We start from the raw sequence: 25981 nt of genomic DNA, 5'->3' as shown, positions 1-25981 counted from the left end.
ACATAATCCAGTTCAAATCAGATAATCTGGATTTTATAAGGCAGTGTAGAAGGAGCCTAAGAGAGAGTCAAAGGAGAACTGCCTCTGAACAAATCTTGCCAAGAAAACCCTATGTTAGTGTTGCCAGAAGTTGGAAATGTTGGAAATTTGTGTTTCCCAGAGTGTTAGCCCTTTGAGGGAAACAAATAAAAATTAAAACTGTAACAAATTAGTTTTGGTTTAGCAAACAAAGCATGTCTCGATTTATTTATGTTGTTTTCCTGAGTTCCCTTGTCGACACCAAAAACAAGCAGGCAATTGTAGGTACAAACTTAAAAGTTTACTAATGGTGTTCTATATTTACATATGCACGAGGAACCTACATCTTAACTAACTAATGAAAAGAACAGTGAAATATTTCATTCTTAATCCACCATCTTTTGATGGATGAACAAACATAGCTGGAGATTTGAGAAGGAACAGAAAGAGAAATCAAAAGAGGCAACACTGAGAAGGGAGCGGAGTTTATATAACCAAACACCCCAAGGAAGAGACTAGAACCACATGGTTTACTTGCAGGGAATTTATAACCATGCATTCTAAAGGATAGTAAGAGCAAATGTGAAGGTTTAGATGAGAGAAATAAAGAGAATTATTTGGCATGCATGATATCCTGTCCTGTCTAAAATCCCTGTTGCTGTAACAGCAAGAGAAGAGAGAGGGGGGGGGGTGCTATCACACAGTCATATACCTCAGAATATCAAGGCAGGAAATCCCATAATATCTGCTTTGAACTGGGTTATCACAGTACCATACATTCCAGTTCAAAGCAGATACTGTGAGATTTCTTGCCTTGATGTTCTGGGTTATATGGCTGTGTGGAAGGGCCCAGAGAATGCTGGAGTTTTCCAATAGGAAATGACATGAAGGTGCACAACAACAGGCCCGTGCAATTTCATAGCACCCCTCTTCTCTCCCCACAGATCTCGCGCTGTCCTTCCATCCCTTGCTATGTCTCTGCTCAGGATGAGTGTCTGTGGACTGACTGGGTGACGGAGAAGAACATCAATGGGCGGCAGGCAAAACACTATGCCTGCATCAAGCGGAGTGACGGTTCGTGTGCGTGGTATCGTGGTGTGGCTCCTCCTAAGCAAGAGTTCCTTGACATTGAGGACCCCTGAGTCCCCAGGGTCATGGCAGGTCATGGCATTCCTGTAGCCAATAGCAACAAAGCCTGTAAGAAATTAGATTGGTCCACCTTTGACATCACCTCCTGCAAACAGCATGAAAATAAGGTCTCCTGGGCAGGCACAATAATCGTGGGGGTGGAGGGGGGGGGATGTCTACACTATTTGCATATTGCTTTGTCTGTTTCCTCTGCTGCATTGTGCCAAGGCATATTTTCTTTGGGAGTCACAGTTGCCAATATGCCAAGGCACAGTGGGGAGAACAAGAGTGAACAATATGCTTGCCTGAAGAGTGTTGCATCTGATTCTGTGTAGCAGGCCTACCAGGTTCTTCTTGCCTCGAGAGAGGGCATCCCATCCCTTGCTGTGGAGGCAGCCCCTACCCCCGTTTGTTTCCTACATACAGTCCTTTGCACCCATCCCCTATTGAATGTTTCCAAGTGCCCAGTGCTCAAGATCCATTCCCTTCTGTTTCCCACACACATATGGTGGAATAAGCACATCCCTTAGCCTCTGTAAAAGGCGGTGGTTCCATCATGAATCATGAGTTCCTTTTGCACTAGTGAGAAAAGTTGCATTTTCATCAACCAAACATTGAGAGGGTGGCGGGTGGTAGTGGTCTCTCTTTCTGAGCATAAATATTTTAAAGATTCAATTCTAGTTAATGGATATTAAGTCCTTGTACCTGAGAAATGTATGCACATTCTGGCTATGAGGTCTCAGCACTTAAGTTTCAGTAGAAGTACATTTGCTTAGGAATGTGAGTTAGTGTGGCAGGACTTCTACTTGGACAGTGTGATTTAACCCACATCCTATTGAGTGTTTGTGTCACTCACATAAATCTGGTGCCAAAGCTCCTGCTGGCCAGTGGAAAGACTTGCTGTTCTCATTAAAGGTTTAGCATTTGTCAGCCAAAGCAGGTGTCCTTCTCCTACGGATCAGAAATTCTTGCTAGGTTGTGTATGATCTTTTAATATGCCAGCATCACTCCTAGCCCTGCCATCTGCCCTGTATAAGAATGAATTAATGTGCCAAGAACTCCTTAGAAGATAGGAATGTGTGCTTTGTCCTCAAATATGTGATGACAGAAGTTGGCACATCAAGGTTTATCCTTGTAAACTGTGAGTATAAGATGCTGTGTTGGAGTAATGAATCAAGAGCTTGGCTGTCTGTAAACACCCTCCCTGCCACCCCTCACCCACATAATGTCTCTGCCTCCAGCCTTTTATGATTCCCCTTTTTCTGAGCCACTTTTTCCCTTTGCTATGCATGCCCCCCCCCCCCAATAATACTCTGCACAGCCACCACCCCCTCCTTTGCCATACTCAAAATCAAACTGGAGGGTTTCCAAAAGAATTCTTAGCCAGACCTGCCTCTAGTGGCTTTTTCATGCTGTTCATCAAGGTAGTTTTAAAGATGTCATATTGGACCAGTCTGTTTAATTTCAATATATTTTAAAAAAAGAAAAAAGAAAAAAAATCGGTTCAGTCCAATATAAGACTCCTGTTTTTCTTCCTGTATGGTTACAGTCTATGTGACATTTACCCTTCTCCCTTTTTTTCCATCCTTCCCCCTCCCTTTCTCTGTGCTGATATTTTTTTGATTTTAATATTTTCCATTCATTTTGGCAATCAGTTGTATCATTCCTCTGCACCATTTTTTTAAAATTCCTTGTTTAGCTGTTAGATTTGCACTTATTCTTGTTTTTTTAAGGGGGTTCTGCATTGGAAGCTTCTGACATAATTGTGGGAAGAAGGTTGAAATATCGGGAGGGTAGAATCCCTTCTCTTACTTCTGAGTGCCAGTGGTGGGGTGGGGGGTGGGGGTTCGTAGTATTTCTCCTCCTGCCTTCCTCCTCATGCCTCTGCAACATGCACAGGCCTTTTTTTCTAGAGGTTGGAGGCTGACTAGGACAAGTGATTGCTTCTTGCTAGCCAGTTTGCAGTTTATGTGCCTGCCAGCGGTTGCAAGATATCTCTGCCATTCCAGTAGCAATCATTGTGAAAGAGCAGTTCTCAAAGGCTCATGGATTGGCTTAATTTATAGTTGTGGGTTTTAGTGCCACACTGAACCTTCCCTGATATATATATATGCACACACACACTTAACAGTTTCCCCTTCTTCATGCCAGCAATTCAAAATATTTTTAAAAGTTTACATTATTTTCGAATCTTTGCTTAGTAAGTATGAAAAATAAGTATCTTAACGCTGCCATAATTTAAAGCTTATTGGGGAGCTGGGGTTGGGATGTTGTTTGGTGGGTGGAGTAATATGGGAGGGGGGCAGGGACAGGGGGGTCTCTTTTGTTGTTGTTGGTTTCTGAAAGCTGAGATTTTCTTGTGCTGGGAACACATGAAAGTTGTTGAATAGACAAGCAGACTGTGCATGTCTCTGATGCTTTGTATAATTCATACGTGGACACTTGAGTCTTCGGACAATAAACAGTATTATCAAATAAAACCAGAATAGTCTCTACTTGTCTTGAGTATACTTTATTTCTGTGGAGGTGCAAACATGAGAAATACACATTAGATTCATTTACATGTAAACTGTTTCTAGAAAGACTCTTAATTCTGTTTTTCCATTTTGAATAGGAAGCTCTATTCTTAACTTCAAGTCCCTTCTCAACAATCTTGCTATGAAAACCCTGTGATTTTTGGAAAATGGAAATCTCCAGAACTTTTTTGAGAAGGTTGCTATTTCTAATAGTGATATGCTCACCTTAGTAACACCATATGTCTAAAATGACTTGAAAGGCATACAGCAACAGCAGTCATTACTGTAATGAGATTGTGACCAGAGCAATATTGCCAGAAATTTTAGGGTCAAGCTTACTAAACATGGGCAAAATCTTATTTGAAGGTCTACTACATGGGAATGCAGTAGTTTCTCAGACAGTTTCTTCTGCTAAGAGCTGTTTTAATTAATCAAGGGTCTAGTACAGCGTTTCTCAATCTGGTGGTCGGGATACCTGGGGGGGGGGGGAGGTTGTGAGGGAGTGTCAGAGGGGTCCTCAAAGACCATCAGAAAACACAGTATTTCTGTTGGTCATGGGGGTTCTGTGTGGAAAGTTTGGCCCCATTCTATTGTTTGTGGGGTTCAGAATGCTCTTTGATTGTAGGTGAACTGTAAATCCCAGCAACTACAACTCCCAAATGTCAAGGTATATTTTCCCTAAACTCCACCAGTGTTCACATTTGGGCATATTGAGTATTCGTATCAGGTTTGATCTACATAAGGGGTCCTCAAACTTTTTAAACAGTGGGCCAGGTCACAGTCCCTCAAACTGTTGGAGGGCCGGATTATAATTTGAAAAAAAATGAATGAATTACTATGTGCATTGCACATATCTTATTTGTAATGCAAAAAACACTTTAAAACAATACAATAATTAAAATGAAGAACAATTTTAACAAATATAAACTTATTAGTATTTTAAAGGGATGTGTGGGCCTGCTTTTTTGCTGATGAGATAGGATTATTGTTGTTGTTGTTGTTGGATGCTTTCAAGTCGTTTCAGACTTAGGTTGACCCTGAGCAAGGGCCGGGTAAATGACCTTGGAGGGCCACATCTGGCCCCTGGGCCTTAGTTTGAGGATCCCTGATCTAGATCCATCATTGTTTGAATCTGCAGTGCTCTCTGGTCTGCAGTGCTCTCTTTGGAGAGCACTGAACTACAACTCCAAAACTCAATGTCAATGCCCACCAAACCCTTCCAGTATTTTCTGTTGGTCATGGGAGTTCTGTGAGCCAAGTTTGGTTCAATTCCATCGTGGGTGGAGTTCAGAATGCTCTTGAGTGTAGGTTAACTATAAATCCCAGCAACTACAACTCCCAAATGACATAATCCACCCCCACCCCAACTCCACCAGTATTCAAATTTGGGCGTCTCGATTATTTGTGCCAAATTTGGTCCCATGAATGAAAATACACCCTGCATATCAGATATTTACATTACGATTCATAACAGTAGCAAAATTACTGTTACAAAGTAGCAATGAAAATAATTTTATGGTTGGGGGTCACCACAACATGAGGAACTCTATTCAGGGGTTGCGGCATTAGGAAGGTTGGGTTGAGAACCACTGGTCTAGCAGAACAACCAAGAAAAGAATCAAAACCTTTCACGAACCCACTGTAAATAATTTGCTCAGTACTTCAAAAACAAAATCATTCCGATCTAATCTTACATTCCTACTGATAAAGGCCCCAGTCAATGTTCCTTGGCCCCACCTGTGAAGTTGTGATGCATATTTTCCCGTGCACACAGCCCAAGAGGATTGATAGGATCTTTGGAAAGGTAAGAGCCACCAAATGTGTGCTAGGTTCATATTCTTCCTGCCACCCACATGAAAAAGATTTGGGAGGGGGACTGACTGAACGGCTAAAGAGAAAGTACGGACAGTGATCCATATGTGGATCCAATTCTCTCTAGGGTTCCCTCAAAGTCCCCAGATCCTCCAATTTTAAGACAGACACAACAGCAACAACAACAAACTTTTTTTATATTCCGCTCTATCTCCCCAAAGGGACTCAGGGCAGATTCCAAACATAAAAGGCAAACATTCAATGACCGAATACAACAATATATCCATACTAACAAAAGGACACTTACTTCTTGGGACGCTTACTTCTTGGGAGGAGAGCAATGACCAATCTCGATAAGATAGTGAAGAATAGAGACATCACACTGGCAACGAAGATCCGCATAGTAAAAGTAATGGCATTCCCCATTGTAGGTTATGGATGTGAGAGCTAGACCATAAGGAAGACTGTGCGAAGGAAGATAGATGCTTTTGAACTGTGGTATTGGAGGAAAGTGCTGAGAGTGCCTTGGACCGCAAGAAGATCCAACCAGTCCATATTCCAGGAAATAAAGCCTGACTGCTCATTGGAGGGAAGGATATTAGAGGCAAAGATGAAGTACTTTGGCCACATCATGAGAAGAAAGGAAAGCTTAGAGAAGACAATGATGCTGGGGAAAATGGAAGGAAAAAGGAAGAGGGGCCGACTAAGGGCAAGATGAATGGATGGCATCCTTGAAGTGACTGGCTTGACCTTGAAGGAGCTGGGGGTGGCCATGGCCGACAGGGAGCTCTGGTGTGGGCTGGTCCATGAGGTCATGAAGAGTTGGAAGTGACTGAATGAATGAACAACAAAATGTAAACAACCCAACATATAAACATGAATTATAACTTTAAAAACTAAAATTAAGTAAAAAAAACACAGCCTGTTATAAGAGACATAAAACTAAACACCATCAAAATGACTGAAAATTGACCAAAACACCACCAAAATCTGGCCATTTGCAACTGTTTTGAACCCCGCACCCTCCCCAAATGGCTGTTTTGCAACAGAAAAGTGTAGTCAGATCTAGGAAGTGAAATTGAAGCTATGTTTAAGGAAATCCTTCTTCACTTGTGCTGTTTTCAGTTGCAGCTTTGGGTGCATCTACATTGAAGAATGTTATGTATGTATGCATGTATTTAGAGAATGTTTACCCTGCTCTTAAGCCAAAAAGGCACACACAGTTGCTGGAGCCCCTGGTGATGCAATGGGTGAAACCCTTGTGCTGGCAAGACTGCTGACCAACAAGTCAGTAGTTTGAATCTTGAAAGAGCGGGTTGAGCTCCCTCTGTCAGCTCCAGCTCCCAATGTGGGGACAGGAGAGAAGCTTCCTACAAGGATGGTAAAACGTCAAAAACATCCAGGCATCTCCTGGGCAACGTCCTTGCAGACAGCCAATTCTCTTGCACCAAAAGCAACTTGCAGTTTCTCAAATCACTCTTGACACGGAAAAAAAAAAAGAATCCAGAGCTGCTTACAAAATGTGAATTTGTCCTCAGGCTGACAATCTACAAAAGATAAATAAGATGTCATACATAAGCCATGGCGGAGCTGTGTCCCTCCCTCCCTCCCACCCACTCAATGACCAGCTGAAGGTGATGGGAGGGGCTCTCAACAGCTGCTGGAGAAGGAATGGTGTTGGACAGCCCTTGGGATGCCAAGGCTCAGTGCTACGGAATCCTGGGAGTTGTAGTTTCATAAGCTATCTTGAGCCTTCTCTTCCAAACACTCCCAGGTTCCCACTGCATTGAGGCAAAGCTGCTACAGTGGTGTCAAACTGCGGTCTTTTTTTCCGTGTCAGAAGTCTGGTGTGTGAGATTTGGCCGTCTGCAAGGAGGTTGCCCAGGGGACGCCCGGATGTTTTGATGTTTTACCATCCTTGTGGGAGGCTTCTCTCATTTCCACACATGGGAAGCTGGAGCTGACAGAGGGAGCTCATCCGTGCTCTTCCCGGATTCGAACCTATGCCCTGTCAGTCTTCAGTTAAGCCGGCACAAGGGTTTAACCCTTTGCTCCACCAGGCGCTCCTATATAATATAACGAGGCTACATAGCTAAATTGTATTATATATTTCATCACTACAAAAAATCCACATAAAATCTGGTCTCTGCCTCCTGCAGAATTCTGGGATTTGTAGTTTAATGAGGCTGTTAAAGGCCCCTCCCTAAACTACAAGGTCCAGAATTCTGCAGGAGGCAGAAACCGGATTTTTTTCTCTCTCTAGTGAGATGAGGCGTAATAATCGCCAGCCTATACTGCAATTAGACTGCGTTATTGGAGCCTAACCCGACCATCTAATGCAGTCTAAGCCTAGGAGTCCACACTGGGGGTATGATACCGTTTCCAACTGCATGACATGGCAGCGTGGGTGGGGGCCTCCGAGGCCAAAGAAGCCTTGTTTTCGCTGCTTCTGGGCGAGAGGCACGTGGCAGGAAGCGCTCTCCCTTCTCTGCGGGACACTGCGGTTTTCGGGCTCCTTAATCCGCTTCCTCCTCCTTATCACGCGCCAGGCTCCTCCTCCTCCTCCCCTTCCCCTGCTGGGGATCCGCGTGCACCCACGCAGGGGCCACAGGCGGAGGAAGGAGAGGAAGAAGCATTCGCTTCCCTTCCTGGAAGACACCCCCCCCCCCCACCCGCGCGCCTTTAAACGGCGGCAAGGGGGCTCCTCAGCGAGGGCTTTGGGGTGAGCGAGCGCGAGAGCGAGCGCGAGCAAGCGCGCGCGCCTGGGAGAGAGGGAAAAAAGAGCTGCCTTGCCTTGCCTTCCTCCTCGGCCTGCGTCAGAGGCGGGCGAGCTGGGCGGGGCGCTGCTGTCCGCCCGCCTCCTTGGGCCTAGCGGAGCCCGCGCTGCGCCGCTTCTTCCTCTCCCTCCGGATCCCGGGCCAGGGAGGCCGGCCACGTGGGCGCGCGCCAGGAGGGAGCGGGCCCTGCACGACCCCCGCCGGTGAGTGAGTGGGGCAACCCGCCAGGGACCCGCGGGTGGGGGGGGGGGGGAGAAGGACCAAAGTCCCCCGCCCCCTCTCTCCAGCCCCAATTCCCCCCCCTCCTCCTCCCTGCGTCAAGTGCGGTAAACGGAGAGCGTGGGGGTGGGGGTACTTTTGGGTGGAATGTCTTTCCCCCTTTCCCTTTTCGGCCTTGGTTTCACTTTCCTAGGAAACCCTCGCACCCCTCAAACCCACCAAACCAGAGAGGGCTCCCTTTCGCGCGCTTTCATGGGGGCCGGGGGGGGGGCTTGTTGTTGTTTCAGCTGGCTCCGAACTGCGTGAAATGCTCAGTCTAGATGCGGCCTGTGTGCGCGCGCCCTGAGTTGGGCCTTGGTTCAGAAGGAAGGAAGGAGGTGGCTCCCGGGCGCCCTTTGCACCTCTCTTCCTTGCAATCCTAGGGGGCATCTACAACGTGGAAAGAATGTAGTTTAACACCGCGGCTTAATGCGATGGAAGCCTTTTGCCTTTGTGGTGGAGGCTCCTTCTTTGGAAGCTTATAAACAGAGGGTGTATGGCCATCTGTAGGGGGTGCTTTGAATGCAGCTTTCCTGCTTCTTGGCAGGGGGTTGGACTGGATAGCCCAGGAGGTCTCTTCCAACTCTATGATTCTCTGCCACAGTGCTGGTGCCTCACAGGCCCTAGGATTCCATAGCATTGAGCCAGGGCAGTTCAAGGCTCTCATCACACTAGAGAATGGATCCACTTTAAATCCGGTTTCTGCTTCCTGGGGTTTGTAGTTTATGGAGGAGCCTTTAGCAGCCTCACGGAACTATAAATCCCAGAATTCTGCAGGAGCCAGAAACCAGATTTAAAGTGGATTCACTCTCTAGTGCGATGAAGTAGCAAGTGGTATCAAGCTGCAGTGTAGAGTCAAAGGGAGCCATATGGGCAGAAGTCCTTTGGGATGTTGACCTGATGGTGGTGGATCCATGCTGTGGAAGGGCCTGGCTCCTTAAGGAGAGAAAACAAGGCGAGTCAGGCAGGTAGTCTCTCTTTCTCCTTGGTGGATAAAGGACGGGCATAGGCTTGATATTCTGCTTGGTTCTGGATAGGCAGAACCAAGCAGAGTAGGAAGACCTCTCTCCTGCTGCTCCTAGCTGCGCTGAAGTGGTTTCCTTGACCCTTTTCATGCCCACTCTGTAACATCCCCTTCCTTTGACATATAGGCTCTTCAACACACATATTGTGGCCTTTGTGGTCACTTGGTGTGTGTCCCACAAGCTTCCGCAGAAGGCATCTCTTAGGCAGGTTCCCTCCGGGCACTAAGGTGCACCTGGGCAGCACCAACCCCTCCGTGATGCTCCTGTGCCATTTGGGCAGCCTTCATGTCCTTGACAACCGGCTCCTCCAGCAGGAATCAGCTGAGTCCCGATGCCTGACGCACGCGGCGATGACGGAGTTTGCCGTACATACAGAGCAGTTTTTCTGCTGGATGAGTCCCTAGTATGCAAGGTCCTCTGTGTCCCTCTTAGAAACACAAAGGTGGGAGTGAGCAAACATGGTAATACATATAAGTGAAGCCCAGGGAGTGCTTCCAGGAGCTGGATTTTGTCAAGGACTTGCCGTGTGAAGTTTGTGTATAAACCCAGGCTAGTGCTGGAAGTTGAGGTATCCTTGTTAAAGAACCATTTTCCATATCCTAACAACACCCAGAAGCTCCTAATGTAGAGATGCAGCTGTGGGAGTCTCTGGCTGGATCTACACCAATATATAATCCAGTTTCTGAAACCAGATTATTTGCTTTAAACTGGATTATAGTTTAAATATTTAATAAATATTATATATAATAAACTGCCCCCAGTGCGCAGCGGGTTAAACTGCTGAACTTGCTGACTGAAAGGTTAGCAGTTTGAATCTGGGGAGAGGAGTGAGCTCCTGCTCTTAGGCTCAGCTCTGTCAACCTAGCAGTTCGAAAACATACAGACGTGAGTCGATTAATAGGCACCACTTCTGCAGTCATGCTGGCCAGATGACCTTGGAGGTGTCTACAAACAACACCAGCTCTTTGGCTTAGAAATGGAGATGAGCACCACTCCCCAGAGTCGGTGACGACTACACAATGTCAAGGGAAAACCTTTACCTTTACTAGATTCATATAATCCACTTCAGAGCAAATAATCTGGATTATATGGCAGTGTAGATCCTGCCTGTGGAGCTAGTAGTATTTTTCTCCTGAAAACTGATTTCCTTTTGTAAAGATGGCAAGAACAGCAAGGTTTAGAAGTACTTGCCAAGTAAATACCACATTTTTTCAATTCTAAGACTCCCATCAATTATAAGACACATACTAATTTCAGTACCACCAACGGGACAGTACCATCCATGATTCTAAGATGTGCCCCATTTTAGAGATATTCATATGGGAAAAAATAACATCTCAGAATGGAGGAAATGCAGTACCTCCATAGGATTGAAATCTCCTTGTCACCAGCCTCCATTGAAATTCTGGGTGGTCTCTAGTTAGCTGTTTACCCATGTCATAGTGTCCCATCTACTCCAGATGGGAGTACTACCTGTTTTTTTTATATTCAGTAGTCATTCCATATATATCAATGCATACGTCCAGAATCAAACCCTGACATAGTATTTGTGGCCTTCCTGATGAAAGTTTCCTTTATATTCTTTTAAAGTCCTCATAAGAGAGATTTGCCTAAAGCAAGGCTTCTTTAACCATGAGTCCCAACCCCAAATGGAGTTCCTTTAGCTCAATGGTTCTCTTCCTGTAGTGTTTTGGCCTACAAGCCCCAAAATCCCAGCCAGTTTACCAGCTATTAGGATTTCTGGGAGTCAAAGGCTAAAACATTTGGGGACCCACAGGTTGAGAACCACTCTCCTAGAAGGTGAACCAAGGATGGGCCTGTCTTTCAGTCAACATCTGTTACACTTACAAAAATATGTTCTTGTATTCAGCATGCATGGCAGCCATGTTTCAAATTCTCCATTAGGTGAAACACCTAGACCAGTGCTTCTCAACCTGTGGGTCCCCAGATTTTTTGGCCTTCAACTCCCAGAAATCCTAACAGCAGGTAAACTGGCTGGGATTTCTGGGACTTGTAGGCCAAATCAGGTTCAGAACCACAGACCCAGACCTTTTGTTGGGACATTAGCCTCTTTCGGTCGCTGCTCAAACTTTGGGATAATTCAAGCAGTCCTTGTATATAAAAGTGTTTTTTTTTTCTTACATGGCGGCATGTGAACTGTAATATAGTGCCAGAACTCAGAAGAACACAGAAATCCACAGCAACTCTTTAGTTGGTTTCCAATTTGCGGCCTAGCATTTTGAGAGCTTGTCTGGAGGCCTTGTTTCCTATGAGTGGTCTTTTCATGGTGACGATCCTTTGTATACACAAACTTAGATGTGTTTTCTTAGGAACCTTCTCTTTGCTTCACGGTTGAGAATATTGGGTCACCAGGACAAGGAATGATAACGTTTATATATTTAGGAAAACCCGATATGCTGTGATTGCATTGAAGACATCAGGCTGAGTTAGATTCATATTTTATGCAGTTTGCTTTTTAAAAAAAATCTTAGATGTAAAAACATTGTATTCTGGCTTTCAAGGAAGTACCATTTCTTCTTTCTGTCAGTGAATAAGTGTATCTTGTGAAAAACAGTTTCTCTTAGATTTCTGTAAGCTTTTCTCAGTAGTCAAGAGGCAGCATGTGTCATTGGTGACTATGAAACAACTTGGGAGTAGGATGAATATCCTGTTTTGAAAATTGAATTTATAGCTATGTTTTCTTGTGCAAAATGCAATATTAAGAATTGTAGCTTTTAATTTAAACTCACTGTTTTTAATATTAAACTGGTGGTGTAATAATTTGAGGGGCCCAAATACCTTAAGGGTGTCAGATCCTGTTTGATCTTGGAAGCTAAGCAAGGTAAGCCTTGATTATTACTTGGATGGGAGACTGCCAACAAATACCAAATGCTATGGTTAGAGCATATTTCAGGGAAAGGAATTGGAAAAGCACCTGTAAGTATTCCTTGCCTAAGGAAACCCTGGCCCCTTCCACACAGCTGAATAAAATCCCACATCTGCTTTGAAGTGGGATATATGGTAGTGTGGACTCAGATAAGCCAGTTCAAAGCAGATATTGTGGGATTTTCTGCCTTGATATTCTGGGTTATATGGCTGTGTGGAAGGGCCCCTGTGAGCTTTGTGGATTGCTATAAGTCAACAGGTGAGTTGAAGTTACATGTACACACAAAGAAAGTAAGTTTCTTAGCATTCTTCAAAGTAAGAGAGGGCAGACTCACAGTGTAACATCCCAGACTCACATCCCACTTCACTGAAGTAAAGAGGACAAGGAACCACACAAGAATATACAAGGACTATAAAGTTATTTTTTAAATATGTACAGTACTTGGGTTCTGTTTCCAATGTGTGTTGGGACAAGGAGATTCCGTTAATCATTGTGGAAACATTTGGTTTTGATACCAGATGATTTATTTTGCAGCTTTACCTTTCAGGGCAAGAATCCTTTGCTGGCTGGGCAACGTGTCCTGCAACAGAGTGATGCACCATGCCTATAGTGGACAAACTGAAAGAAGCCCTAAAGCCTGGGCGAAAGGACTCTGCTGATGATGTGGAGCTGGGCAAGCTGTTGGCAGCTTCGGCCAAGAAGATTTTGCTGCAAAGGATTGAGTTTGAACCAGCTTCGAAAAGCTTCTCCTACCAGCTAGAGAGCCTGAAAAGCAAGTACATTCTACTGAACCCAAAGACAGAAAACCCCAGTCGGCACAAGGGCACCGAAGAGGGATCCAACCGAAAGCAAGGTTTGTCCTGCGTTCTACCTGTATGAGGTGGTGGTGGACTGGTTGTTGTTATGTCTGGTGTTGGTGAGCTTTCTCCTTTCTCTCTTGCAGGCATTGAGCATGTCCTGGGAGGAGATGGAGTGCCAGCCCCACAGAAAGTCCTCTTCCCTGTGGAGCGTCTCTCCCTGAAATGGGAGCGGGTATATCGTGTCGGAGCTGGTCTCCACAACCTGGGCAATACTTGTTTTCTGAATTCCACTTTGCAGTGTCTGACATACACTCCCCCTCTCGCCAATTATCTGCTTTCCAAGGAGCACAGTCGCAGCTGTGAGTGTCGTGTTGGGACTTCGGGTGTTGTTGCATGCAGAGGTTTCATTGATGCAGCTAGTGGTCTAAGGCAAATCACAAGTTGATATACGTCTTTAGATGTGGAGAAGGCAGGAATTGCTTTGCTTCCCAAAAGTGTGGGTGTTGGTCTTGGAATGAAATCAGAAATGGGCAACCTGTGGTCCTTCCGGTGTTGTTGAATTGTAACTCCTATCATTTCTTGCTACGGTTTCTAGAAGTCCCATGCCTGACAAATGCTTAAGGGCCACAATTGATTTTCATTGCTTTAGATATTTAAACAGCACAGCAAAGAGTAGAGCATTCTGAAAAAGGTGTAAGAGGCAGAAGAATGGTGGCAGAAGAACCTCCAAACAGAAAGGTTTATTGGCCTTATGCCCTGCATGGTATAAAGTGGAAGAGGAGATTGCTGAAGTTGGGGGCTGCCTTCCAAGGAGAATAAGTTTGTGGATCTGCCCCAGTTACAACAACAGCACTGACAGGGCGCCCTGGCAGCGCAGTGGGTTAAACCACTGATCTGGTGAACTTGCTGACCGAAAGGTTGGCGGTTCAAATCCAGGGAGCGAGGTGAAGTCCCACTGTTAGCCCCAGCTTCTGGCAACATAGAAGTTCAAAAACATGCAATGGAGATGAGCACCAACCTCCAGAGTCGGACACAACTAGACTTAATGTCAGGGAAAACCTTTACTTTAACTAACAGCAGTGTCAGAGGAGCATACATTGTACAGTTGTAACTAGTGGTCTTGAAAGAACGGATCTTACTCTGTTCATGAACCTCTTGTCTAGGTGGAAAGAATGAATGATTCATGAATTTCAGAATTCTCTGTGTTACTCAGGTAGGCCAAGGCAAGGCAATCCTTTTTGGCCTTAGTCTTCCCACCTAAAACATGCAGGATAATAGCATATTTATTATTTATTTTTATTCAGTCCTGCTTTGACCCAACCCTTACAAGGTTGTCTCAAGAGCTGCAACAGGATAATGCAGGTGAATTTTATTACTTAACACTGCTATGCAAATGTGAAATTTCAAAATAATCCTTTTGTGAAGTCACATCAAAATCTTGCATAAGAAACTTCTATATGCCTCATGTTCTCGATACTCAGAAGACTCCTGTTCTGTTACAATATGGTTCAATGTGTTTTGAGTGGAAAACAACCTTTCTGCATCCACGGGATAGGTAAAAATCCCCAGGGTTTTGTGTACTGCTCTATTCTTATAGTATTATTTGAAGCAGAAATCTCCCCACCTACCCCCACTAATACTTCAAGTTCTTCAACAGAATGTCTTATATGGGAAGAATCAGAATATCTAAGAAGCTGGTTGACATTATAAATGAATTTCTGTTAAATAAAGATTTCACTATGATCATAGAGCCAGTGTGGTATAGTAGTTTGAGTGTTGGCACAAGGCAGCAGGACTCAGATCCTTACTCAGCTATGGAAATCCACTGTATAGCTGTGAGAAAGTCACACTCTCAGCCTCAGAGGACAACAATGTCAAACCTCCACTGAATAAAACATCTTACCAATAAAATTCTAGGAAAATATTGTTATATGACTAGAAAGCAAATAATGAGAGTAAGAAGAAGTCACAGTGCTGAGGATACTGTTAGGACTTTATTATTCTTTGTGTGGAAGAATGCAGCCTTAATTTAATATTTGCTTTTATTAGCAGTACATGTGCTGAAAGGAAAGACTTCGCATTTAGCTACAATAAGCAGGGTCTTGTGTCATGTCAATGCAAGCGGTAGCCTTAGCTTGTCCTGTGGTAGCAGCAGTTGGATGAAAGGACGTGTAGGTCCAAGGGCAAATTAACACGCAGTGCCTCTCACCCTACTACCAGGAGTGCTTTGCAGCAGGAAAAGTGCTTTACAGGCCAGTGCATTCATCCTTGTAGTGAAGTTCTGTCAGGTTGTGTTAGCAGCTGCAAAGGAGGAGAGCCAGCATTTAGCTGCATAAGAACTGCTGCACGAAGCCACCATCCCACTCTTGCTTGTTTGGAGGGTGACGTATGTGTCCGAGACTTGTAGTCGGTAGTAGCTGTTTGTAGTACAGCATTGGCTGTATTGTGCCTTTAGATCGTGCTTAATTATGGGCAGGGTTCAGAAATTTAACTTGCTTCCCTGTTATAGTTATGGCCACTACAGCTGATCAGCAGAAAGTACAGCATTTGGGGCCTCTTCAGATGTGTAAGGAAGGAAGCATTTATCACTTAACTATGATAGGATTGGGAAGTCATACAACAACATGCTTGTCTTCAATTCGAGTGTAAGCCTTACTAGCCAAATGAGAGCTCCCCAATGTAAGCAATAAGAATATACCTGCAGGTTCTGTGTCTCTGATGTCTCTAGGAGAGAGAAATTCCCATATTTTTAGTGCATGATGGGCATGCAATTACTGTTGAGGTATGAAACTGAAGCGAAAGCAGCACTTGCATCATGACACACCTTTCTCTTTGCATTTCTTCTGCCATCATTTGCAGGCAAGTTACGTAATATTGACTGGGCAAACATCTTTTGTTAGACTGCCCAGGATCAGTATGCTGTCCTCCAGGGCTTTCTGGCTCTGCCAAATAGATGTTTGTTCTTTGGATGCCGGATGTTGCTCTGATGAGTGCGAATTAATTCCTGATTTCTTCTCTTTCAGGCCACCAGGGAGGCTTTTGCATGATGTGTATTATGCAGAATCACATGATACAGGCATTCGCCAACAGCGGCAATGCCATCAAGCCAGTGTCCTTCATCAGGGATCTTAAAAGTAAGCAGCGGAGAAACCTTTGGAAAAAGTTGTATAAGCATATACCACATCTTATTATATAGGTTGGAGGGGCAAAAGATTCTGTGTGTGTTTGTGTGTAAGAGAGATTGTGTGCATATATGTTCATCACACATAGCACTGTGCAGGACGGAGAATGTTTTTTCAAAAAAGGAAATACTGTAGATGTATGTAGGTCATTTGCCAATAGCAATATGATGTCATGAGATCCATGTGTGTAAGTCATAAAACTAGGGGTATTTGGGTGCTCCTTCCTTTACAATGGCAAAAGTGTGACCTTCAGGTCACACACATTACAGCTCCCAAGCAGTCCACTATCAATTTGAAAAATCCAGGTGATTTTCTGCATTAAAACTGCATGTAGAAGTGGTGTTTTGCCTTCCCAAGCCACAAAAAAACCTTTGTTGTGACCAGAAAATTGCTGGAATGCCGTCTTGAAGTGATGTACTGTGGTGATAGTGACAGATGTTGGCCAACTTGCAAGTGCCCCCTCCCTTTAACCATTCATGTTGCAATTAGAAACATTTCAGAAGCTAGGGATCATCATCATCATCATTATGTTTATTAAACTGCTGAGCTGCTGTACTTAGTGACTGAAAGGTTGGCAGTTCGAATCCAGGGAGTGGGGTGAGCTTCCGGTGTTAGCCCCAGCTTCTGCCAACCTAGCAGTTCTAAAACATGCAAATGTGAGTAGATTAAAAGGTACTGGTCCAATGGGAAAGCAATGGTGTGCCATGCAGTCATGCTGGCCAAATGATCTTGGAGGTGTCTACGGACAACTCCGGCTCTTCATCTTAGAAATGGAGATGAGCATCACCCCCCCCCCCCCCCAGAGGCAGACACGACTAGACTTAATGTCAGGATAAACCTTTACCTTTTATTATGTTTATTTATACTTAGTTTTCTTTCTCTTCAAAAGAGACTTAGTGGCTTAGAGTAAAATGAAACGAAAAATAATTTTAAACTTAAAGCTATAGTAACATTAAAATAGAATTAAGTATTATTTATTTACTTTATTTGTATACTGCCTCTTCTTAGGCGACTCAGAGTGGTTTACAACAATTTAGGTATACACAATACAAAATCATTAAGCATTTAAAAGCAATAGCATCACAAATCATTAAACATCAATATCAATACATCACTACATCAGTATAACAAATCCATCAGGTCTCATCAATGAAATCAGAATCCAAACTCGTCATCCGATATTCCGTGTTCCGATAGTCAGTCAATCAATCACACTGCTTAGTCAAATGCCTGTTCAAACAGCCATGTCTTTACTTTCCTCCAGAATGCCAGCACGGAGGGGGGGTCGTATTAACAAGTAAACAGTTAAAAATCCTTAAAACTGATTTAAAATATATTCAGAGCTAAAACCACAGCACCCTCTGACTTCTTTAGCCTGTTGCTGGAAGGATAGCAGGAAGGGGGCCATTCTGGCTTTCCTGGACAGAAGGGAGTTCCAGAGTCAAGGGCAGCCACCTAGATTTCATATAATACATTTCACTTGCTAGTATCTTTCTTAGTTACACTGAGTGTGAAATTGGAATTTCCTTGTCACAAATCTGAGTTTTTTTTATTTATGACATAAAATTGAGATAGAGCAATTTATGGGTTTCATTTGATATCTCTTACTGGGACTGGAGAAATAGCCCCTCTGTGTTGAGGGGCCTGGGAAACACATTTTAGACTGTTTTGCTTTCTTCCTTGGCAGAGATTGCTCGTCATTTCCGCTTTGGCAGCCAGGAAGATGCTCACGAGTTCTTGCGCTACACCATTGATGCCATGCAGAAGGCCTGCCTCAATGGCTATACCAAGTATGGACAGCTCCTTGTTTCTTAAAATACAACTTAATTGCATGGATATTGCACGTTTGTTTGGATATCGCTTTACTTTACATTCCTTCACTTATCTATCTCCTCTTCCTCCCTCCATAACAGTACTCCCAAACACCATTACGTTGTAAGGGTAAGCCTAAGGGGCTCCAGCATAGAAATTGATTCTTAAAAGCGCCTCACAAATTTAAAAGGTTGGGAACCACTGAACTGGGGAAAGAAAGGAAAAAAGTTCACTACCCCCCCCCCCCCCCCCACACACACACACTATTTCATGACTTATTTTTTGAGGTTCTCTTGTTTGTAGAGATGTAAATAATAATCACGTACAGAACCTTTGACAACACTCTACTTTTTTCACCACTCTCAGTCTACTCTAAACCCTCTAGTCTTGAATTTGCAAGCTGAAAAAACCTACTGGATCTCACTTTTCAAACATTTTCACTTTATATTTAGAATGTCCTTTTCCCTAACCAATAATAATAATATTCTTTTTTTTAAAAAAACTTCATTTATATTCTGCCCTATCTCTCCTGGATTCCAACAAACAGAAAGCCAAACATTCAATGCCTCAATAACAATAAATGCAAGTATAAAAACCCAATACAATTCCAATGCGATTGTCCTGCTTCTTGGCAGGAGGTTGGACTGGATGGCCCAAGAGGTCTCTTCCAACTCTATGATTCTATGAAATATATATAAAGAGCAACTTAAGCATAATAACTTTAATTTAAATAAAACATAATCGAATAAGCAGGAGAAGTCTGTAATAATTAAGTGGTCGTGTTAGGAAAAGAGAGGATTTCCGTGTGCTTTTTGGCCTGCTCTTGTGTCTTAGCTCTTAAGTTGCATTCTGAACTCTGATGCTTGTTTTTCCAGGCTGGATCGCCAGACCCAGGCTACTACATTGGTTCATCAGATCTTCGGCGGCTACCTCCGATCTCGTGGTGAGCATTAAGCATAGTAGAACCTAGCCTTTTTATTTTTTGTTGAGGCTTAGCTAGGAGGCCCCTTTGCTACTCTATTGGTATTTTAAGCATTGGTGATAACATCACAATTCCAGACGGTCTTCCTTTGCCCGGTAGCCCTGGGTCAGTTTACTGCTGGCTTCCTTTGGTCTCAATCTAGGCTGGGAAGGGGGGATATTTGTTATCTTGGGATTTAATGACCCCCACTGAGAGTTTTTCTGGATTAGAAAAAGAAGTCTTGCTGTCCCATCTTTCCCGTTATGGAATGTGATTATGGCAGGTAGCTTTGGCTGTGAAGGGCAGGCAGACAACTCTTCTGCTTTCTTTGCAGTGAAGTGCTCCATGTGCAAAAGCGTTTCAGACACCTATGACCCCTTCCTGGACGTGGCTTTGGAGATCAGGGTATGCCAGAGTTGTTCAATCATTTTATCTTTTTTTGCTCAATAGATTTTTAAAAAGATATACTGTAACAGATGTGTTGCACTCTAGCCTTGAGTTCACCCCTTTTCACCCAGCACCACACCAGAGTCCAGTTTATGTAGAAAAGCATATACAAAAGGGAAGAAAAACATTTCCCCAAAGCTGTATAAAAGGTGTATAAAATAGCAGTAGTTCATATGTACAAAGTTCAATAGTCTATAAGATAAGGTACGTGAAATCCAGGAAATCAATATCATAGGCATAAATCCATAAGCATGAAAACAGTCTAAATTTGCCAGAGCAGGGACAAAGGCTTGAGGAGCATTTCTCCCATGCCTCTTTAAGTGCATTTGGCGGCAAAAATATCAGAAACATTTTTGCCCTTCCTGAGACCATAGGGAAGTAGTGACTGGCACAGTTTCCTGGGAAGATGGATCTGAATGTGGATTATAATTTGCCTATTCCTGCTATAGATGTATAAATATGAATGGCTTTGTAGTGATCTCTGATTTTTATTGAGTCACAGTTTATACAGCAACAAGAATTGTTCAGTTCTCCAGGTGCTGTTTGTGTGCTTGTTTAATTTATACCCTAGATTTCTCCCAACATGGGTACCAAGGTAGTGAACAGTGTTTTCAAACCACATAGTGAGCATTTCTCATGGTTAGGGAATCTGGGATTGCCAGTTGAACAACAGTTGGAAGGCCACATCGTTACTACCTCTACCTTTCTGAGAAGTGCACAAATGTGTAACAAATAGGTGATGTGTAACCGTTCACTTTTTAGTAGAGCACCAGTATATCGAAAATGAAAAAGAAGAAGAAAACCGAGGTGGGGCTTGTTGAGAAATGGGTGTTGAGGTATATGGACACACCACATCTGCAGCCATTCATCCAGCCATGTGTACCTTCAGAAATGCTATTTTCCATTCATGGTGATGTTGCGGTTCTCCTGTTAATTATCTGGGTTGCCCACAAGGTCTCTTCCCACTTTATGATTCTTCTAGGAATGTTTGTATTCAGGCAGAGGAGAACTTAAATATATATTCACCTTCTTGTGGATTTTTCCTAGAAACCAAAGAATCTCAAAGATTTTTCTTTAAAACATTGATCATCTAGCTTTCAGGGCATACATTGGAAGATGTAATAGAAACAGTAGTATAATTGAAAGATGCGGAAGATAACAATCTAAGCATTTTTAGTTGTCCTCAAAGTGAATATCAAGATGTTATAGTATTGATTTCTGCAATTTACGTTGATTGTGATTGACAATTAGATCACTGGAGTATAAAGAAAATGCCACACTAGCTAATGTGTACACATTTTCTTCAGTTCGTTATGCGTTTGTCTTCAAATACTTCATATTGAACTTCTAATCAGAGGAAGCCACAGAAAAATGCTGGCATACTATGGGCATACTTTCTCATGGCCTCCAGTAACCGTGAAGGCTTTAGCAACGACACTTAGCTATGCCAAAATTACTGCTTGCCCAAGATGCATGCCCCCCACCCCCCATTACTGGGCAAAGAGGGATGCCATGCTGTATGCATACAAAGGGGGGGGGCTACTCCATTTCAGCTAATGTAGCAACATCTTTAAGGGATAGATGGATGGATAGAACAATATCTAAAGAGTTGTGATCTGGTCTTCTCTTAATGCTAGTTTTTCAAGGACTCATCCATGGGCTAGCCCAGTGTCCCTCAACTGGCTATCCTCATGTATTGGATAATCAGTTTAGGCCATTTGGAGGGCACTTGGGCAGGAAAAGCCAGTCTTGTAGTCTTCTGTGTGGAACAACCTGGGTGACGCTATTCTTCAGCTGATTTGTATGCTTGTGTCCTTCTCTTGTCTGAATTTCTTCTGTTTGTTTTTACAGCAGGCTGCCAACATTGTTCGGGCACTAGAATTATTTGTAAAGGCAGATGTGCTGAGTGGGGAGAACGCCTACATGTGTGCCAAGTGAGTTGTCTTCTGCTTTGGCTTTTTGTATTGAATTACCTGTTCCATCTTACTTACCAATGAGCTTTACTGAATATGCCTTGGAGAAAAAGGAAAACAACTCAAGAAGCATATTTCTAGAATGGAAGGGTTATTATGAGATGAGGCACATTTGTTCTACTCTGCCGCTTCTGTAATTGCTGACTCACTCTTAAAACATAAATTTGAGCTTTTGAAAATTGCGGCAGGGAAAGGTTAGCTTCATTTAATCAGTGACAGATTAATACCACTGACACTTTTTAGATTGGGTGAAGGGAATAACTGAGCACAAAAGGGCCTTAGTTTTGGGAAAGCTGCCTTCTGCCTGAAGCCATTTCTCTAAATATTTGGAGACTGCAGCATGCAGAGGGATGTGTAGGAAATCACATGGAGGATGCTCTGTAGCGAAGCAGCCTCTACACAAGGTCCTTCAAGGTCTCATGTGTGAGGTGCAGCTGAGCAACTGCATGGCTCCTATAAGTGGATATGCCAAGTATCCCTTGTTCACCTCTTATCTTTCTCCCAAAAACCTTGCACCAACAATCCCGTGCTGCACGTGTGCCATATTGACGCTGCCTCTCCTTCCTGCAGGTGCAAGAAGAAAGTGCCAGCCAGTAAACGCTTTACTATCCATCGAGCATCCAATGTCCTCACAATCTCTCTCAAGCGCTTTGCCAACTTCAGTGGAGGCAAGATTACCAAGGTGAGAAGATCTGGAAACTGGGAAAGGTGTCGGCAATGTTCCTTCTCCCCAAAGAGAACATTTGGAAAAAGCTAAGATAGCCAGGTCTTGCTGATATTGTGTCAGCCAGCCGTGTCAGCCTTATACATGTTGTCGGTCCCAGCACTTAAGCCAATGGTGACGAATTTTGAAGGTTGCTTGATTTCCCCCATTGTCATCTTTTTAAAAAGTAACCTGCCCTTGAACTCCCTGTGTTTACTTCATCCTGCATGGCTTTTCTCATCCTGATTATGAGACAAATTCTTATAGACTATTCTCTTTTCTTTGGTAGGATGTAGGCTACCCTGAATTCCTGAACATCCGTCCTTACATGTCACAGAGCAGCGGTGACCCTGTCATGTATGGTCTCTATGCTGTGCTTGTACATTCAGGATACAGCTGCCATGCAGGGCATTACTACTGCTATGTCAAGGTAAGAATACTTTCTCCAATGATACTGAGAGAGGGGCAACTTTGCCAGAAGGGTAGTATCTCTGTCACTTTAAGGGATTATTTGTATTTGAAGCTCTGGGTTTTCAGTGATAAGTTTTTGCAACAGTATAATTCAGTTGCAGTGTAATATGTAGATTTCTGAATCTGTGACATTGTTCAAAGCTCAACGTTCACTGAAAGCAATGGAATTTTGTAAGTAGTGTTGTATTCTCTTGTCATGTTTGCAAATATGAAAGCCTACAAAAAACATAGCAGTAGAAAAATGTTTTTCTTTGCTGTAAAGAGTCCCCTACAACTCGGACCTTCACATCTCTAGTCTTGCAGTGTCCGGTCAGCGATTCAGTGACTTAGTATTACATGAAAGGTTTACAATAGATTGCTAGATAACACAAAGAGTTCACAAGCAGAGTGAAGGCCCATCCAGACAACCCAAAAACATGGGAGCTGTCTGGGTTTTTACCAGGGGCATCCAAAGGCCACCTTCTTAAAAACAAATTAATTTGGAATAATTTTGGGTTTTTTGTTATTCCAAATTAATTAAATACTCAATTAAATCTGGGCCTTCCTAAAACATTCAGTCTAATGGGGTATTGGGCCTGTGGAACTCACTTCCTATTTGCTCTCCCAAACCTTTTGGCCTCTTGGAGCCCAAAGGTCTGGGATGGCACCCAGCCCCTCCCCTCCAGCCCTCAAAGTACCCCTAAAAAGTAAATAAAACTTACCTGGACTCCTGGCACGAGGAAATGATGCATCAGGAGACTGAGGGAGAGGGCTGGAGTCCATGAGGCCGCAAGGAGGAACTTAATGGCAGGCAGGTAAGTTTTCTTTAGTTTTTAGGGGTAATTTTGGGGGGGGGGGGTCCAGGGTGGCCACATGGCATTCCAGTTGCTATCAGGATGGCATACAGTATAGCCTCCCCCCCCCTCAGAAAGCCTGGCCTTTGGGGTGTAGTGGAGACAGAAATGTGTGCATTTTGGCCTGTCTGGAAGTGCCAGAGATAGCAGTCCTACTAGATTAATTCTAGTAGGAAGACTACTAGAGTTAGAGCCCTTCCAGACAGGACCTATATCCCAGGATCTGATCCCAGGTTTCTGTTTATCCCAGATTATTTGGCAGTGCAGACTCATATAATCCAATTTAAAGCAGAAAACCTGGGATCAGATCCTGGAATATAGGGCCTGTCAGGAAGGGCCCTTGGTCTTCCATTGTGGTTATCACTCATTTTGTTAAGTAATTATATAAACAGTTATAATCCAGAGATGGAGAATCAGTGACCTTTCACCTGAGGATGAATCCATTTCCCTGTTTGTTGTAGCAAACATGAGATAAACTGTAGCTCTGCAACTTCTGGAGGATTATAGATGCATCCCCTCCCCATCCTGATTGGCAGTAATGACCGTAACCTTGTAAAACTAGGCTGCTTTTCCCCCTCCCTTTGTCCATCAGTACTAAGACACGATTACAAAACCTTCTCTTCTCATGCTTTTAGGCTAGTAATGGGCAGTGGTACCAGATGAATGACTCCCTAGTACATTCAAGCAACATCAAAGTTGTTCTCAACCAACAGGCTTATGTGCTCTTCTATCTAAGGTAAGTTGGATGCCCATGGCACGCAGCACAGGCCACTCTTTCCAGCCAATGTGGTTCTTCTTTTGCTGTCTGTCCCTAATTTTATGCTGATTGAGTGGAGCTTATAGAATATGGATAGTGGAGTTGGCTGTAAGAGTTGCTGGGGATGGTAACATGGTTTCTGCCAACACCAATCTTACCGAAAGTATAGCTGAAAGTATAGCTTGACTTGGTTTGACAAGGAGCCTAGGTAGTCCTGGGTAATGTGAGTTTATTAGTTCTCAAGTGCCAATATTGTAGCTGGACTGCTCATCTGGCCAAGGGGTGTGGATGGCATCCTGTCAGTCTTACAATGGTGGTACTTGGCTCTTTTTCTGGTTTTGCCTCCAGGTGTCTGGGTTAACCTTTCAGACCTTAAATAGCTTGAGCCAGGATTCTTTAAAGGGTGCCTTATCCCCCATTGATCTACCTAAAGCTCCCCTTCAAGACTATTTCAAGATACTTCTTTGAGTCTCTCTGTTTTGAGGGGGTGGTAGGCAAGTGACGTGACCTTCTCAAATCTAGCACTGAGCTTTGCAGCACCCTCTCCAAGGAGTCTTGTCAGAGTCCTCTTAAAGGCTTTCTAGAATCAGTCTTCGACTTCTTATCTGGCTTTTTATTTCCATATTCCCCCGCTATTGTTTTGAAATGTGGATTTCCTATTATTAAAATGTTGGCTGTAGCAGTTGTTCTTTATCTGCAGGACAGGGTTGAAAAACAAACATCTATCTCATTACTGGTTCTTTTGCTCTCTCTCTCCTGCTCTCTCTTCAAGGATCCCAAGTACAAGGAAGAATCCTGAAGGGCCTATCTCCAAAAGCTCTGTGTCCAACCGAGCAAGTATAGTCTCTGACCATATGAAGAAAAGCATGACCAATGGTTCCTTGTCTTCACCACTGATGAGTAAAGTAAGCACTGTCCTAACCCACCTGCCCTCCAGAGATAGTCAGTCCTGGGGTTGTTACTGTGCATTAGGGTTAAGGTTACACTACTGCAAACTACAACTCATATAATTTAATGTCTCTCCCAAGTGGAATAAGTAGAGGTAAAGGTTTCCCCTTGACATTAAGTCTAGTCGAGTCCGACTCGGGGGGGGGGGGGTGCTCATCTCCATTTCTCAGCCAAAGAGCCAGCACTGTCTGTAGACTCCTCCAAAGTCATGTGGCCAGCATGACTGCATGGAATGTTGTTGCCTTCCCGCAGAAACAGTACATATTGATCTACCCACATTTGCATGTTTTCGAATTTCTAGTTTGGCAGAAGCTGGGCCTAACAGCAGGAGCTCACCCACTCCCCGGATTCAAACCGCCAACCTTTCAGTCAGCAAGTCCAGCAGCTCAGTGGTTTAACCTGCTGTGCCACCAGGGGCTACACTACCATATAATCCAGTTCAAAGCAAATGACTTGATTATATGTCAGTGTAGATACAGCCACAGACTTCCACAGCTGCATCTCTACATTAGGAGCTTCTGGATGGAGTTGGGATAGAGGAAATGGTTCTTTAGCAAAGATACCGCAATTTCCAACCCCAAGTGGAATAGCAGATGGCAGAGAGAGGTTCCTGCTTAGCTTTTTCCCTAATATGCTAAATTTTGGTGTGTAGCATTTTTCTTGTACCCTCCAT

The 25981-nt window shown here is 43.7% G+C and overlaps 2 protein-coding genes across 6 annotated transcripts in view; both read left to right on the top strand.

The window, feature by feature from the left end:
• TIMP2 (TIMP metallopeptidase inhibitor 2) overlaps positions 1–3641 on the top strand; it is a 38638-nt gene extending 34997 nt beyond the window's left edge. The window contains exon 5 of the mRNA XM_060764359.2: positions 963–3641. Within this exon, the coding sequence (XP_060620342.1) occupies positions 963–1160 (198 nt within the window). The 3' untranslated portion in view covers positions 1161–3641. The remainder of the gene's footprint in view (positions 1–962) is intronic.
• Positions 3642–7747: 4106 nt separating this feature from the next.
• USP36 (ubiquitin specific peptidase 36) overlaps positions 7748–25981 on the top strand; it is a 30322-nt gene continuing 12088 nt past the window's right edge. For 2 of the 5 annotated variants that reach the window (XR_009630709.2, XM_060764361.2), the window contains exons 1-12: positions 8296–8454; positions 12969–13274; positions 13365–13580; positions 16245–16355; positions 18091–18193; positions 19091–19158; positions 19511–19581; positions 21475–21557; positions 22167–22278; positions 22589–22729; positions 24239–24339; positions 25133–25265. Coding sequence is in view for 4 of the 5 variants with exons in the window: in XM_060764361.2 (XP_060620344.2) it covers positions 13022–13274; positions 13365–13580; positions 16245–16355; positions 18091–18193; positions 19091–19158; positions 19511–19581; positions 21475–21557; positions 22167–22278; positions 22589–22729; positions 24239–24339; positions 25133–25265 (1392 nt within the window). In the remaining variant the exon portion in view is untranslated. Of the gene's footprint in view, positions 7843–8294; positions 8455–12955; positions 13275–13364; positions 13581–16244; positions 16356–18090; positions 18194–19090; positions 19159–19510; positions 19582–21474; positions 21558–22166; positions 22279–22588; positions 22730–24238; positions 24340–25132; positions 25266–25981 lie in introns of those variants that run through there. The other 3 variants (XM_067463844.1, XM_060764363.2, XM_060764362.2) reach the window with 3 other exon arrangements.

Source organism: Anolis sagrei, chromosome 2, assembly GCF_037176765.1.
Source record: "Anolis sagrei isolate rAnoSag1 chromosome 2, rAnoSag1.mat, whole genome shotgun sequence".
Taxonomy (NCBI): domain Eukaryota; kingdom Metazoa; phylum Chordata; class Lepidosauria; order Squamata; family Dactyloidae; genus Anolis; species Anolis sagrei.
Note: the sequence above shows the minus strand (reverse complement) of the source record. Positions and strands in the feature narration are given on the sequence as shown.